This window comes from Lagenorhynchus albirostris, chromosome 11 (genome assembly GCF_949774975.1).
Source record: "Lagenorhynchus albirostris chromosome 11, mLagAlb1.1, whole genome shotgun sequence".
In the NCBI taxonomy this organism is placed as follows: Eukaryota; Metazoa; Chordata; class Mammalia; order Artiodactyla; family Delphinidae; genus Lagenorhynchus; species Lagenorhynchus albirostris.
In genome coordinates, this window is record NC_083105.1 from 8,325,962 (window position 1) to 8,343,336 (window position 17,375).

General features: G+C 39.1%; 1 protein-coding gene across 7 annotated transcripts in view; it reads left to right on the top strand.

The window, feature by feature from the left end:
- SLC25A17 (solute carrier family 25 member 17) overlaps nucleotides 1–12,984 on the top strand; it is a 54,952-nt gene extending 41,968 nt beyond the window's left edge. For 2 of the 7 annotated variants that reach the window (XM_060165074.1, XM_060165076.1), the window contains exon 9: nucleotides 3,895–5,609. In XM_060165074.1, coding sequence (XP_060021057.1) covers nucleotides 3,895–4,042 — 148 coding nt within the window. In that variant the 3' untranslated portion in view covers nucleotides 4,043–5,609. Of the gene's footprint in view, nucleotides 1–3,894; nucleotides 5,610–5,630; nucleotides 5,748–11,744 lie in introns of those variants that run through there. The other 5 variants (XR_009543335.1, XM_060165077.1, XM_060165078.1 and 2 more) reach the window with 5 other exon arrangements.
- Nucleotides 12,985–17,375: the final 4,391 nt, after the last annotated feature.

Consider the following 17,375-nt stretch of genomic DNA (forward strand, 5'->3'; position numbering starts at 1 on the left):
GTATTTACCCAAGACAAATGAAGTGCGTCTATACAAAGACCTGTGCATAAATGTTAATAACGGCTTTATTTGTAAGAGTCAAAAGCTGGAAACACCCCAAATGTCCATCATCAGATGAGTAGATACAAGTTGTGGTATACCTATACAGTGGAATACTATTCAGAAAGGAAAAAGAAATAATTACTGATACATGCAAAAATGTGGATGGATCTCAAAATAATTTTTCTGAGTAAAAGAGGTCAGTATGAAAACGATTTCATACTGTATGATTCCACTTATATAAAACTTAGAAAATGGAAATAATCTACAGTGACAGAAAACATATTAGTGGTTGCTTAGGGCCAGAGTAGGTGGAGGGAGAGTGATTGCAAAGGGACGTGAGGATACTTTTTCAGCTCATGGATATGTTCACTACCTTGAATGTGGTGATTGTTTCATGGGTGTACCCGTCAGTCAAAACTCATCAAATTGAAGTCATTTAAACTTCAATAAAGCTATAAATACGTGTATAAATACGTAGCTATAAAAACCTACTGTGTTTTCTCTCCTGTCTCTTTACCAAGAGCTAGTCACTGTTAACAAAAAGTGCATGTATTTCCAGAATACTGTATAAAACATATATTTTGGGTATTCATTTTTATACAAATGGAATCATATGGTAATACTGTTTTGTACCTTGCCTTTTTGTAAAAACGTTACAAACAATCCTTCACATCAATATCTGTACATTTATCTAGTTTTTTTAAATGACTGCATTTTTTGTTATATAATATGCCATAATTTATTGACCAATACACTTACGATAAATATTTAGTTTGTTTCCAGGTTTTTGCCTTTACAAACATTGACAAATGAATAGTCCATAAATTTAGCTTTGTATACCTCAGTTATTATAATTGTAGAGAAAATTCCTTGAAGTGGAATTACTTAAGAGGTTTAAACATACAAAATTTTGATAGGTATTGCCATGTTGACCCAAAAAGATGATACCCATTTCCATTTCTGCCAGCATTGTGAGAGTTAAGAAAGATGTAGTTAAGAAAGTTAAGAAGGTAGTGTCAACAGGAAGTCTTTAGAGTTATATAGTTTTGAAATTCAGCGTGTTTTTACATCTTTCATCTTGCTTGGTTCTCACTCAGCCTTGTGCGTGTGGAAGGGTGACTATATTCCCATTTTTGCAGATCAGGAAGCAGGTTTAGAGAAAATGACTTGCCCAACACCAGACAGATGCAGGCAGAGGCAGATGTTCAAACTCATACGCTCAGTAAGCACTCAGGGACCATTGAATGAGGGTTCATCCACTAGAACGTTCTACAATGATGGAAATACCTGTTCTGTTCAGTAGGGTTGCCACCAACCACGTGTGTCTGTTAAGCACTTGAAATACTGCCAGTGCAATTGAGAAACTGAATTTTAAATTTTATTTAAATGACCACGTGTGGCTAGTAGCTACCATATCGGACAGTGCAGTATACCATGCCAGGCCTCTCCAAACTTTTGATTGATTAAGAACACCTGAAGTGCTTATTAAAATACAGATTCATGCCGCCCCTCTGGAGTGGGGCCTGGCAATCTTCATTTCTAAACAGACCCTGGTGATTCTGATGTGAGTGGATGTGAAGAAAATCAACACTACTGTGTATCTTTCCTTTACTACTGACACAGAGCACTTCACTCCTGGCACCTCCGGTCACCAGACGTTGCGTGGGGGGTTCCCCGCGCCAGGCAGTTCTGTGTGATACCAGCCGGGCGTCCCGTGATTTAACTCCGTTCTGATGCTGCGTACCCGGGGATAGCATTAGATCCCACAGGTTAAGGAAGGGCTCAGTCCTAGGATGCTGACCCTCACTTCAGATGACAGTCACAGGTAGTCGGTCTCCAGGTTACACAAAACTTCTGTCTGACTTGGCTACGAATTGGAGGTTGCCATAACCTTCTCCCCCTTGGGTATGATTGTTTGCTAGAGCAGCTCACAGAACTTAGGGAAAGGGAAACACTTATGTACGTTTACCAGTTTATTAAAGAATACAGATGAGTAGCCATATAAAGAGATCTGGGAGGGTCCCAAGCACAGGAGCTTCTGTCCCCGAGGAGTTGGGGTATATCACCCTCCTGGTACATGGATGTGCTCACCAACCTGGAAGCTCTCTGAACCCCATATTTTTGGGATTTTTATGGAGGCTTCATTATGTAGGCATGCTCTATCATTAACTCCACTTCCGGCCCCCTCTGCTCTCCGGAGAATAAGGAGTGGGGCTGAAAATTCCAAGTTTCTTATCACAGCTTGGTCTTTCTGGTGACCAGCCCCATCCAGGAGCCCACCAAGAATCACCTCATTAGAACAGAAGACCCTACTATCACCAAGGAAATCGAGGGATTTAGGAACTCTATATCAGGAACTAGGATCAAAGACTAAATATTAGAATAAGAAATGCTCCTAGTGCTCTTATCACTTAGGAAATTACAAGGGCTTTAGGAGCTCCGTGCCAGGAACTGAGGACAGAGACCAATATATATTTTTTCTGTTATCTCCCAGCAGACCTCACCTTGAGAAACATTGAAGTGGACTTGCTTGGCTTTCTTGGGGGAACACAATTCAAATTAGTCAATGAACTAGAAATTCATGGGTCAAGGCTTTTCATTCCTATTTATCACAGGATTTGCTCCAAATGATAAGTTTTCACACATAGCAAATGTATAAAATGTAGAATAGTTTCTGAATGGAGCACTTGATTAGCTTTAATCTCTCAGTCTGCGTGCTGTATATAGCCCTGGAGTTGCTGATGAACTAGCATATGAGATTAATTCACTCTCAAAAAGTAGCTTTGGAGACATCGTTTACTCTGAACTCCTGGTTCTAGCTGAAGCATTCTTCTCTGTGGTTAGAGCAGTGGGTCTAAAGGGCTGGTGTCCAGGCTGGCCTCATCATCCTCATCACCTGGGAGCTTGTTAGAAATGCAAATTCTTGAGTCCCATCCCAGACTTAATGAATCGGAAACTCTGGAGGGGACCCAGCAATCTGTGGTTCACCAAGCTTTTCCAGTGATTTTGAGGTATGCTAGATGTGAGAACCACTGGGTTAGAAGATCAAATGTGGACTTCCCTGGTGGCTCAGTGGTTAAGAATCCGCCTGCCAATGCAGGGGACACGGGTCTGAGCCCTGGTCCGGGAAGATTCCACATGCTGCAGAGCAGCTAAGCCCAGGCACCACAACTGCTGAGCCTGCACTCTAGAGCCCACAAGCCACAACTACTGAGCCCACGTGCCACAACTACTGAAGCCTGCGCGCCTAGAGCCTGTACTCCGCAACAAGAGAAGCCACCACAGTGAGAAGCCCGCGCACCGCAAGGAAGAGTAGCCCCCACTTGCTGCAAAGAGAAAGCCCGTGCACAGCAATGAAGACCCAATGCAGCCAAAAATTAATTAATTAAAAAAAAAAAGATCAAATGTATGGGAAGACTCAGAATTGGGGAGCTTTTCATTTCTGTCACTTTCTCTCGTTTTGTTGCGGCTACAATGATCTAAACCAATTGGCAGCTTTGCCACCATTTAGGAACTGTTAGGTTGAAATAACTGAGTTGGGAGAGTGTTAAAGTCAAGATCTAAAAGTTCTTTGTTAGATCCCAGATTTTGGCATAAAAATGGTTTTAGGATTTTAGGATCTGTACCCTATCTGTGGGATACTGTCAGCATTCCACTAATTAATGGTGGCTGTGAAGAAATACTAAACTTTCATCAATCCCCAAATACGTTTAAAGATAAGAAGTACTTAAACAACAGAAGTCCGTTATATCTAAAACTTCCATAGCTTCTTTTGATCCTAAGAATATACCTTTGCAAAATAGTATTGTTTCTTTGAAAACCTTTTGTTTTTTCTCACCTCTTTCCTTTTAGGCGTTTTGGAATAATGGGACTCTACAAAGGCCTTGAAGCCAAACTGCTGCAGACAGCCCTCACTGCTGCTCTCATGTTCCTCGTTTATGAGAAACTGACGGCTGCTACCTTCACGGTCATGGGGCTGAAGAGCGCACACAAGCGCTGAGGCACCTTCCACCGCCAGGCACTCAGAGATGCTCAAGACAGGGGATCCTTCTCTGTGAAGAGAAGCGGTTCCCCTTTTACTTGCTCCTTCCACTGAGAATTTTACCCTCATTGGCTTGGAATGCATCTAAGTTTACACATGGAGTGTAGCCAGCTTGACCTGTTACCAACTTAGTTTTATGACGGTTGGTTGAATTTTGTGGGGGAGGTTGGGCCAATGGCCATATGAAAAGAAAACATTATTGAAAACCTAAAAATGAAAGTTTATGGGGGTTTATTGGTTTTTTTTGAGGGGAATGGACTCTTGCTCTCATGTATAATCTTTTCCAAGTAGAGTCTTTTTTTAGATTTGCCAGATGGTCCCTTCCCTTGAACCCTCCCCCAGGTCCTAGGGCAAATTTGCTACCATGTAATTCTCCTCATATACTTTTGTATGTCTTCATCTTGGTATTTTCTTCACTAAAAATGTTATGACTATGCCATAAGCATGACTTTATTTTTCTTGGCATTTTTTTCCTCCTGCTTAAGGAAAGGTATCTTCTTTAGTGTGTGAGCTATTTATTTTGTGGGGGAAATGAAAATTATTAATTCCAAATGATTCTCTTATAAACTATTTGTAAATGTCACTTATTTAGTATTTGACATAATTTTAAAATATTTATTTTGAATCAGCCTTTTCACTACAAAACTTGAGGTTTTATGTTCATCCACATAGGCCCCAATAAATTGTCGGCACAAAAGTCATTCTTAAAAGTTGCCGTTTATAGTATTACATTGAGTTTACAAGCAGCTGGTAAAAATCACAGAAGAGGGAGCAGATACCTTGTTTAGGCTCTGGAATACTATCTTCTTTTATGAACTCTTGGTAGAGACTGTATATTTTGAGAATAAACTTGATTGAGGTTATTTCTATTTGGAAACATTCCTTAGAGTCCTGCTACTCAAAGAGTGGTGCCTCAAGCAATAGCATCGACATCACCTGGGAGCTTATTGGACATGCAGTCCCAGATCTTCTGAATCATATTCCGCATTTTAATAAGATATCTAGGCAATTTGTACTCACATCAAAGTTCAAGAGACCTTAGAGCTCTTGACCCTGCAGAAGATACAGTTGGTTTCAATTATGGAAACCAAGACAAAGATTGTTCTCAAAGGAAAGATAGACTAATGTATTAGAGCAACCTCTGAAAAAACTGGGAGTCCTATGTCATCATTTACTTTCACCTCGTAGCACATGTTCAGGTTCGTAGGACTTTTGTTATGTGGCCAGCAATGAATTTAGACATCTCAAGGCACTCAAGAAGCAAACTCCCTTGACATTAGTAGAACAACAGCTTAGTTCTACTTAGTTTGACTTAGTTTTTGACTTAGTTTTTGTCCCTATAACACAATGACAGGTTTTTCATTTGTAAGTCTAATTCATTCAGAGTCAGAGAGAGTAATAATCAAGTGTCTGTGGACTCCAGTATTTAAATTCAATTTTGAGAGTGGAAATTTCTTTCTCTTATTTCTCCTCTCGTCCCTGTGGTAATTTCAAAATATGTGATTATTAAACTATTAATAATTGAAAGATCATTGTGTTGTTCTAGAAAACAAGAACTAAGAGGAACTGATAATCTGGGAACTAGCCTGAGCACTCGCTTATTTAAGCTAGAGAACTGAAGACAGAGAACTGGCCCCATTACTACTTTTTATTTTATATTAAGGTATGTGTTGTGTTGGTGGCGAGGCTTGGGTGGGGAGCATGGGAGAAGAATGATCATAAAGGTACCGTGTGTACTTTTGTTACTATTTTAATTTTGATGTCCACTTTGGAACTTGAATTTTGAGCTCAGGGTATCGTGTATTGTTGGTATGTTAAAATAATTTCCAAGTCAGGTTATATAGTTATATTAGATGTTTATGATGTGAGAATGTATTTGATGCTTCTTTCTTTTCTGATTTTATGAAGGAACAATTTCATAATGTGGTTTATATTCCCTTTGGAAGCTTACAGACTCACTGCATAGTTGAAACTAGGTAATGAGTCACCCGGTTTTGTAATCTTTGATTATTAATAAGTTACTTGAGAAAACTAAGGAGCCGAAGTCTATACTAAGGGAATGGAAAATTTTTTCTTTTTGATTCTTTATGAGGTTTCTTTAGAATGTGAGGATTAAGAGCCTTAGGGATTATGTTAGTGTCACCTCAGTAGAAAACTTAGTCTGTGTTTTTAAGTGGACACTAATATGTCCACCCTTGTCTATTTTACAATTAAGTTTGAAATGCAGAAATAGGATTTACCATAAGAACAAAAGCAGTGGGAGTTAGAATCTTGGGTTTTATTCCCAGCTCTGTCACTGACTAGCAAGTTACGTCATCTCCTTGTGCTTCAGCTTTTTGATAAGTGGAGATAATAATACTCACTACCCACTTCAGAGGATGTTTGAGAGCTAATGATGTCAGCTAATCCCTTTATGATTGTGGGAGAGGGAAGATCTGAGTGAAACTTGTGACAAGCCTAAATTTATATAGCGATTTCCCTTCTTAAAGCTTGTACACTTTCTCATTTTATAACCCCAATATCTCTGTGAGATAGGTAAGGACGAGTAACGGTATCCCCGTTTAATTAACAAGGAAATTGAGACAGAACTATCAAATGACTTGCCTGGTTGGAGTCAGGACTAAAGTTGGGTTTCCTGCAGTCTAGTGTGATGATTACGAGAATAGGTTCTGGAATTAGACAGACCTAGGTTCTACTCTGATCCTGCGCTTTACCGGCTGTGGGAACAAAGCAATTGCTGAACTGCTATAAAACTCAGTGTTCTCAACTGTGAAGTGGAGATCTTGATAAATCTACCTCATAGGGTGATTGTGAGGATTAAATGAGATCATATACATAAATTTCTTAGCACAGGGCTTGCCACATGAGAAAAGCTAGATAAATGTTAGTGATGACTATTATTATAATATTATTATTATTGATGAGGGATATGACTGTTTGAATAGATGCAACCGTGGTTCAGTGGAAAGCACACTGAATTTTGAGCCAGATCTGTGTTCAGATTTTCATTCTATCACTTAAAAGCATTGTGGCCACAGACAAGTCATTTCCTCACCTTTCTTAGTCTTTATGTGTTTATTTTCTAATAGAAATGATTACCGCACAAGACTGTTTTATATATTTAAAAAATTTTTTCTTTAATCCTTCTTTAATCTTTAGAACAGGATGTAGATATGCATATATATATATATATAGGATGTAGATATACATATATATGCATCTGGCATATATATATATATACACACATATAGAGAGAGATGAGGATATAGATATACATATATATATATGCATCTGGCGGAGTACATGACGTATAAATGTGCTTAATAAATGTCGGGGTTTTCTAGTCAGATGTAATTAACATACAACATTTTATTAGTTTCAGATGTACAACATAGTGATTTGATGTACATATATATTGCAAAATGATCACCACAGTAAGTCTAGTAAACATCTATCACTAAAACATCCATCAGATAAATGCTGTTTGAACCAAGACAACCTTCTAGGTTTTACTTTGGGGCAGTGTTTCCTCTTTCCACTTGTTTTAATTGTGAACATTTCTTTTCTGGGAGGCTTTTGTGTACCTCCTCAAAAGTGAAGCCAAATCCAATAAGTTAATGTTTTATCCAGTATTCAGATTAAGGCCCCCAAACATTTATCAGTTCATCAGTAAAATACGAACTCGTTCAGTAGCAGAAAGTCCCTGGCTGAGCTAGCGTCTCATCTTGGGTCTCTGGAAAAGCTAAAGAATTGTGACTTCATGGGTCCAAATGCCACACATCTCTGGAGAGCCCTCCCTCTGGGCAGGTAAATTACTTACCTGGCAGTGTTGACTGTCACCAGAATACCAAATATATATGAAGATTCACTTGCAGATATTTATATATGCAGTGAATGTAATTAATATGACCCCCACAAGGTTTTTACCACTATAGAAATGAAAGGGCCTTGGGTTAGTGCTGATGTTTATGGGACATACTGGTAGCCCCTGAAAATTATGTTCACTGGGACATAGACAAGAAAATAACTCACCCATGGGCTAGGTGAGAGAGGAAAAGAAAGAAAATTACTATGTAAAGACAGAGTGAAGAAGAGATTAGGAGATGGATAGAAGGTTCATGGGGAGGGAGGGACAAGGCACCAGTGCCTAGCACAGCACTCAAGGAGACATGCTCAAAAAATGTTCATAGACTGGGCAGTGAACTGCGGAACCCAGCCAATGAGGTCCAATCTGGGGAAAGGGAAGGAAAACTCGGTTTGGAACTAACCATGAAAATGGGTAATCGAACTTCCATGCATTAGTGCCTGGTAAATGCCAGGCACAATTAACTTACATACGTCTTGATATCTTTGTAACAACTCTAAATATATGAGGTTCATTCCCACTAACAGATAAACTAGTTAAGGCTTCAAGAGTAACTTATCTATGGTCACTCAACGATTGAGGGTCAGGATTTAAAATTTAGGCTGACTCCAGGACTTTCTACATTGCCACACTACATCCCTCAGATATCTTTAAAGTAAGACTTCTAAGCCAGGGCATGGTTCCCTTTTACAACCTAGAGGGGCATATGATTGAAGATATGTAATTCTTTCTGTAATGAACTATCTGAACCCCAGTATGATGCTACAAGTCTCAAGGAAAGCCTGTGGCCTTTGTATCCAAGGGTGGCTCCATAAATCCATGCTGTTTCTTGCTTCAGTGCCTGTGTTTATAGTTTCAGGAATCTCTTCCTACTATTCTTGGTGAACTGCCCAGATCAGGCATCAGCTCTTCCTGGAAGCCTTTCTGGAACTTTGCTTCCTCCTACTCACCCACCTCCAAAGACTTTTGTACTTCTTTACTATTTTGTACATATGTCTATCGTTGACCTACTCCATTGAGTTTTGAATCGCAGTATCTCTGTCTTCCCCTAGATACCAACTTCTTCCGGCGCAGGAAAGGAGACTTTCAAGTAGAGTGTCACTCAGGGTAGGCACTCAGTTGTCACATGAGTGTTTTTGGCTAAAGATAGTGCTGACCCTTCTCCAGTCAAGTGCATCTGTTAATTATGAGTTTACATATTTTAGAATCCTTGTCCTTTGGCATTTTCTTGGTCGTTGATTATCAGTTTTTCATATTTCTTTTCCTTAATTAGTTCACACTTTTTGGAAGTATACTTTATTTTGCTAGTCATTTGGCTTTTTTAAGCTTTAAAGATCCATTATTTCTTTGCTTTAATTGTAGTCACCAAAATTATCTAACTGTAGTGGTATCGCTTATCTAATTCTTCCATGTGTACTTCATTCTTGTTTTGCTTTAGCTTCTGTAGAACCTATTGACAGAGTAGATGGCCAGCCAAGTAGGTGATTCCCCTATGTGGGTGTGGTACGTAGGACCTTATTAAATTGCAAATTCCTATTCTAGGACTAACATTCTATTCATTTATTCAAGAAATCGTTTTTGATTACCTCCCATATCCAAGCACTATGGCAGTTTGCTGGGATTACCCAGATGAATAATACTTAGTCTCTGCCCTTATGTAGCTCATTGTTCTACATGGGGGTCAGACAAAAAACAACTTGGAATTCTACCACTAATGAGTTCTCATAAGAAATGTAATGGAGGGAACTCCCTGGTAGTCCAGTGGTTAGGACTCTGCACTTTCATTGCCAAGGGCCTGGGTTCAATCCCTGGTTGAGGAACTAAAATCCCACAAGACACGCGGCATTGCCAAAAAAAAAAAAAAAAGTAATGTGAATGTTCAGGAGTTGCTTTGGGAGCATGGAGAGGCTGGGCCTACCTCTGTCTTGGTCTGTGTAATCAGAAGGCAACATTTGAATTAAGAACACACCAAGTAGGACTTCCCTGGTGGTGCAGTGGTTAAGAATCTGCCTGCCAAAGCAGGGGACACAGGTTCGAGCCCTGGTCTGGGAAAATCCCACATGCCACAGAGCAAACTAAGCCCGTGCGCCACGACTACTGAGCCTGTGTGTCACAATTACTGAAGCCCACATGCCTAGAGCCCATGCTTGGCAACAGAGAAGCCACTGCAATGAGAAGTCCGTGCACAGCAACGAAGAGTAGCCCCCGCTCACCACAACTAGAGAAAGCCCGCGCACAGCAACAAAGACCCAACGCAGCCATAAATAAATAAATTTATTTAAAAAACAGCACACCAAGTAATGGGTAGAGGACCTTCTTTTTTTTTTTTTTTTTTTTAAGTTAATTTGGCTGCTCGGGGTCTTTAGTTGTGCATACAAACTCTCAGTTGTGGCATGTGAGATCTAGTTCCCTGACCAGGGATCGAATACGGGCCCCCTACATTGGGAGCACAGAATCTTAGCCATTGGACCACCAGGGAAGTTAGAGGACCTTCCTGACGGAGGAAATAAGTAGTTTTGCAAAGTAGAACGAGGGTGATGTTTTATTATTTGTACATTGGTTTGAATTGGATACAGAAGCTTCCCAACCTAGATCTCTGAGTTGAACACATGTTGGAATGGTGGTGGCTACTGAGAACCTGCAACAAGGAAGAAGAGACGATCAGGATCCTTATCCTGCTTAACAGTTTTATCTATGGTTAGATTTGGGTCTAAACAAAGAAGATACATTCCCTGTACTCCATGAATTTAAAATCTAATTTTAAACATACTTTGAAAATTAGACATGACATGAATCATTTTGTTCCACCTCTGTGAAGAAGGGCCAGCAAGAGTAGTTTAGGGTATCGTGAATTGCTGTGACTGTCAAGGTCTGGAGTTGCACTTTATCTGGATCAATATGGACATGTTTACTTAGGAAATAGTTCTGAGCCTAGTTGAGGATAAAACCCTAAGTACTTTATTGTGCGTTTGTTCGTGTATTAAAAATTATAAAAGCAGTGAAGACTTAAGGGAAGGGGAATTTAAAAATTGAGGAAGTCCTTTCTATTTCTCTTTTAATTTACAACTGGTTTATAGATGTGGCATTTACAGATTTTTTTCTTAATGCGCTCATTCTCACTTTATTCTCTCTATTGTAAGAATTACTTTAATTACTTTTATACTGTATAGATGGGGAAATGGAGACGCAGATCTGGCTCAGGTCACATAGCAAAGGATTGGGAGTCAAAAACGTGAATTCAGACCTCCTGATATTCTATCCAGTAGTCTTTCACTGTCTTGTACTGCTTGGAGGTATCTCTGTTTTCATTTTGGTTTAAAGTTTTTCTTTTAGCTTTTTTAGGTTTTTTTAAACAACAATAATACACAGTCATTAAAAATTTTTCAGAAAATACAGAAAAGAAGAATGAAGAGAGTAAGGATATATTCCTGTATATATATGTTTATATATCTTCCTATATTCTTACTGCCTAGAAATCACTGCTAATATTTAACTATATCTATCTTCAGACTTGTTTAAATATATACATTCACAGATATATTTATAGATAGGGTTTTTTAAATGAGATCAAACTATGCCTAATTTTGTAACTTTTTCATCTCAAATATAATTTGCTGTCAGTAAATATCTATGTCATAATTTGTTACATAGAATTGCATTGTATGAATGTATCATTATTTAGTTAGACTCCTACTGATGGACTTCTAGGTGGTTTCCAATTTTTTGCTATTATAAATAATGTGATAAAATCCCTAATATATGATTCCTTTTATATTTTCTGATTACTTCTTTAAGAAAAATTTCCAGGAATATCCAGTTACCAGGTCAAAAGGTATGCCTCCTGTGAATTATGTTATTAAATTAAAACTTCATCCTATCTATTCCTTTATGTTCCTTGTCACTTTGGAAACACTTTCTTTCTCTCCTCACCTCTCCTTTGGCAAGCTACAGGAGAATTCCATTCTGAGCGTGAAAGGGAAGAAGAGTTGTATGCCAGGGCCTGAGCTTTACATGCTTTTTCATTTAATTCTCATAAAAGTCCTATGAAATTCAGAGTTAAATGAGGTATATCAAAAGTAATCATAATAGGAGTTTAGATTTGCTGAAAATTAGATTTCTTCCAGCAGATGGCTTGGATCATTGAATATCACATGCTAAAACATAATAATTTATTGAGCACCTACCATGCGCCAGTTGCCATACTAGATGCTTTACATAAATTATCTTATTTAATCCTTCTACAAAGGTTCTAAAGCCTGTGTACTTTCCACAGTTCTCCCCTTTGAACCTTGGTTCCAAGTCTGTATCCTTGCTCCTGTGCCTTTGTTAGATGGCAAATTCTAGAGGGCAGGGACTTGCTATTAATCATTTTCTGAATCACCGTGAACATGGGGTCACATTGGGCAAGTGCCTCTGTAAAGATGCTTTATGATTATGATCGTTATGAAAAGCAAAGAAGACTTTTACAATTTATCTTTGTTGACTTTTTAATTTATAAGTAAGCTATTTGATAGAAAATGGCTGTTGTTTTGTTTTTGTTTTATGCAGCTGCAGGTATGGCGAAACCTTTAGGCCGCCAGAGGGCATTGCAGTCAGCCTCCTTTATCATCACTATAAATCCCTGCTGTCAGAGATGCCTAGTGAAAATTGTTCCCAGTTTAACCAAAAAGAGAAGCATTCTTAGACCCGATGAGCAACCTGCATAGGACCTGTGGCTTGAACTTGGTGGAGCACTACCTTGAAGCACCCTTTTTATCTATAAAAGCGAAGAATGGAGTAGGTAGTATTTTGCTGAAATTATATTCTTTTACTTTTTCCTTTCCCCAAGCATATGCCTAAACTTTTAATTTGTCATCCACAATTTATAATCTTCTCTTGGCCAGATATTAAAGCTGGCAGCTCTCAATCTCTATAGAAACTGAAGGCAGAGAAACAATAGACAGAGCCTTTGTCCAGTAGCATCCACCTCTTTACTGGTCTTTATTAACACTAATAAAAACTTGCAAAATTGACTGATCCGCAGTTGAGTGACTCCCTCGTTTCTGTTCACCATCTGATAGAAGTGCCAATAGGCAGAAAAATGACTAAAAGGCAGAGCAGGAAAGAAAAGATGTAAAAGGCATTTTGATAACCCGTGAATTTGAAAATCAATTTAAATCTTTACTAGACAAGTATTTTTTAAAATGTAAACAGGTAGGGACTTCCCTGGCGGTCCAGTGGTTGAGACTTTGCCTTCCAATGCAGGGGATGCGGGTTTGATCCCTGGTCTGGGAACTAGGATCCCATGTGCCTCAGGGCCAAAAAAACCAAAACATAAAAAAACGGAAGCAGTGTTGTAACAAACTCAATAAAGACTTTAGAAATGGTCCACAGAAAAAAATCTTTTAAAGAAAATGTAAACAAGTAAATCTTACCACGTAATTTGAAATAAATTTTCTAAGTATTGAGGCTTCTAAGTTGCAGCCAACTAGAGCTCTCATTGATCTGTGCCGCAGGAGCGTTTAAGATACTAATTTATCTCACAGATATTTTTGAGTACATTCATACTGGGCACTTGATAAGCACTGGCATACAGATATGAATAATAATCTTAATGTCGCTTTATAGTTTAGAAAACAATCTGGCATCCACTGTCTTACTTGGTACTCGCTTCATACCGCTGAGATGAATTGGGCAGATGATAGCTCTCCATTTTACAGGTGGGGAGATGGGTTCAAATGGTGAAATGACTTGTTCACGGTCACACAAAGAGTGACAGAGTAGGACTCAAACACAGGTCTTCTGACCCAAGTCCCATCCTTTCCCACAACACCATGCTGTCTTCCTAGAAGAAGTGAACTTATTACTCTCAAAGGAGGACTTGAGGGATATACTACGCCAGAGGACCCAGGGTTTGAAGTACATACGTTATAGCCACTTGGTGGTTTTGATTGTTAGTTTAATAAGCAACTTAGCACGTAAGTTCAAAAGCTTACTAGTACTATTTCTGTTTTTTCCAAAAATGAAAGGTAGATTCAGTATGCAGGCAATGAAAAAAAAAAAACAAAAAACTGGAATCTTTTTTCCTACTTGGTTGACATATTTACTAAGAATTTAACTTTTTCAAGTCTCTGAGTCCCTGCATCTTTCCCTCAGGTATGATTTATGCAGTAATGCCCATGTTAAAAAGAACAGGACCATCATTTGTGTGTCAAGCTTGGGTAAGAATGTCTCTAACACAAAGTTCACTGTGTGCTTTTTATGTCTTTGGTAGTTTTGGAACATAATACACTGGCTAGAGCTCTTATCAAGTAAACTCTGCATTAAGTTGTATTTCTCTGTTTACTTCCCTACCTCCCTGGATAGATTAAAGGCCCATACTTCTCATCACCATTACTGTGTCCCAGGCATTATTATGAGTACTCTATAAATATTTGTCCAATGAGTATATATATTGAGGGAGGTAGGGTATAGTGTTGAATTTAGGTTTGTCTAAGCCAGAGTACCTAGAGTTGCAATCCCCGGCATAGTATGTATTTTGACAGAAAGTAAGACGTGGCTTCCCCAAGATTTAGCATCTTGGCAATTTCCCCACATTAAATACAACATGATACCTGTATTCCTTAGTCTGAAGTGAATAAAGTGTGTGATGTGTCCAGGTAGAAGGGAGCTGAGAAGCAGATGCACAAGCTTAGCACTATGTAAGCAGAAAGAATACTATGTAATTAAAACGAGAATGCTGGCATCATCCTTCTCACATGTTTTTCATCTGTGCTCCTGGTCCTAGAGTGCAGTTTTCATTTTTGTGTCTCCGGTACCTAACAGGAGACTTAATAATGGTGCTTAATAAGTATTGTTGCCTTGTACCAAAGGTACTCTGCTAATCAAGAAGTCAACAAAGAATTTTTGAGCATATGCCACGTGCCAGCCACTTTGCTAAACAATAGGGATACAGTGTGAGCAGAATAGATGAGGTCCCTGCTCTTGTGGGACTTGGGTTGGGATGGAAGGAGATAGCAAGGAGCATACAAACCAGTAAGGGGATTTTAGGTACAGATAAGTGCTGTAAACAGTATAACGTAGGGAGCAGGTAGAGCAGGTAGAGCTAACATACTCTAAAGATATTTTAGTTACCAGCCTCCGTGTGAGAGAGAGTATTCAAGCAATGTGTGCAAGCGCTGATATGAGGAAGGCGGTAGAATACCAGAGCAGGAGAACACCAAGCCATGCAGAGATAGAAAAGGGCTCGAATGCAGTATAAAGTCGCCAACTAAGGGAATTTATATTAAATGTGTATGTATATATTATTATGATGATTGAGACTTTTCCCTCAACTTTGGGTCTTTGTATTAGACTATGTGGCAGGTGATATGAGACCAGCCTTTCTTCCGCCCAAACTTCATAAATTCGATTTCTAAAGTTGATTCACCATCCTCATAAACAGTATCTTCTTTATCTGAGGTGCCGATTGGGCTTTACGTGTGCTATACTAAGTTCCAAAATACTGTTTCCACCCAGAATGGCCTCCCTGAGCATTCTAGGTCCAGCAGGTAGTGGCTGCAGGTTGCCATGATTCTACTTCCACTCATGAACTTGGTGCTCTTTCCCCCACCTACCAAATTCCACCACCAAATTCCCCCAAATCAGAACTTGGTTCAGAACTGAACTTAGGCATGACCAACTAAAATCTGGAGTAAGTTAAGCAGTCACTTTTCTATTATCTTTTTTCTTCTTTTTTTGGCCACACCATGCAGCATGTGGGATCTTAGTTCCCCAACCAGCAATCGAACCTGTGCCCCCTGCATTGGAAGCACGGAGTCTTAACCACTGGATTGCCAGGGAAGTCCCTTTCTTTCTGTTTTTATTTATGAGCTCATCCTTAGTGGTGATGCTGAATTTTTTTTAAACAGTTTTATTGAGGTATAATTCACTTGCCATATAATTCACCCATTTCAAGTGTACAATTCAATAGTTTTTAGTAAGTTACAGATGTGTGGAACCATCACCACAGTCAATTTTAGAACATTTCCATCACTTCAGAAAGAAAGCCCATACCCTTTAGGCATCACTCCCTCATCTCCCAATTCCTTCCCCCGCTATCGGTAAGCAACCACTAACCTACATTCTGTCTCTTTGGAGTCCTCTGTTCTAGACTTTTATATGAATGGAATCATATAATATGTGGACTTTTGTGACTGGCTTCTTTCAATTAGTATGTTTCTAATGTTCATAGAAGTTGTAGCGTGCATTAGTACTTCATTACTTTTTATGACTATATAACATTTTATGAATATACAACATTATTTTATCCATTCATCTGTTGATGGGCATTTGGCTTGTTTCTATCCTTTGGCTATTTGTGAATAATGCTGCTATGAACATTCATGTACAAGTTTTTGTCTGGACATATATTTTCATTTCTTCTGGGTACAACACATTCTCTTTGGTACATTCCTAGAAGTGGAATTGCTTGGTCAGGTGGTTACTCTATGTTTAATCATTTGAAGAACCACCAGATTGTTTTCCAAAGTGGCTGCCCCATTTTACATTCCCCCCAGCAATGTATGAAAGTTCCAGGACTTCCCTGGTGGTCCAATGGTTAAGAATCCACCTACCAATGCAGGGGTCACGGTTCAGTCCCTGGTCCAGGAAGATCCCACATGCCATGGGGCAACTAAGCCCCTGTGCCACAACGACTGAGCCTGTGCTCTAGAGCCTGCGAGTCACAACTACTGAGCCTGCGTGATAGCGTCTTTGGGGGCTAATCCTCTAGAACCACAATAGACTTTTGGGTGTGAAATCCTCATTAGTGACAAAACTCCTGTTTTGTTGAATCGTGACTATGTACACAGTTAAATACTACATTTCCCAATCTTTCTTACAGAGACGATGGCCTCCTCCCCTTCCCCTCCTCATCCTTCTTAACTGGCAAAAGTTATATGTGAATACATTCTGGTTGTACAGGCTTCAAACAGTAAAAATGTACGTCCTTTACCTGCTCTCCACCCAGAAGTAATTACCATCAACAGTTTGATACACAACCTAACACTACCCTTCTATGAATTTAAGTCAGTTTATTTTCTACATAGTCACCCAGTGTTTCTGATTTCTTATTTCCTAAGTAATGTTCAGCAGGCTTTTTTTATTGAGGAATTTCAAGGCACATTTTAAAAAAATATCCCTTTGTAAGGAAAAGAAATCCAGAAATTTTAGGTTAGAGGAGCCTTTTGGAATGCACTACCCTGTTACCTTCAATCACATCTCTCCTGAGTCTGAGTTCTTGTTTTCCAAAGAATGGTGAAAATCTATTTTTCTCCCTTAGTCTTCTAGTAGTCAGGTTAAAATGAGGTCACTGTGATTGTATTATCTTCAGAGAGAAAGCACCTCCCCTTCCTTAGGATAGAGGCACCTGCTGGCTAAGTAGGCAACAGGCCTAAAGATTTAGGG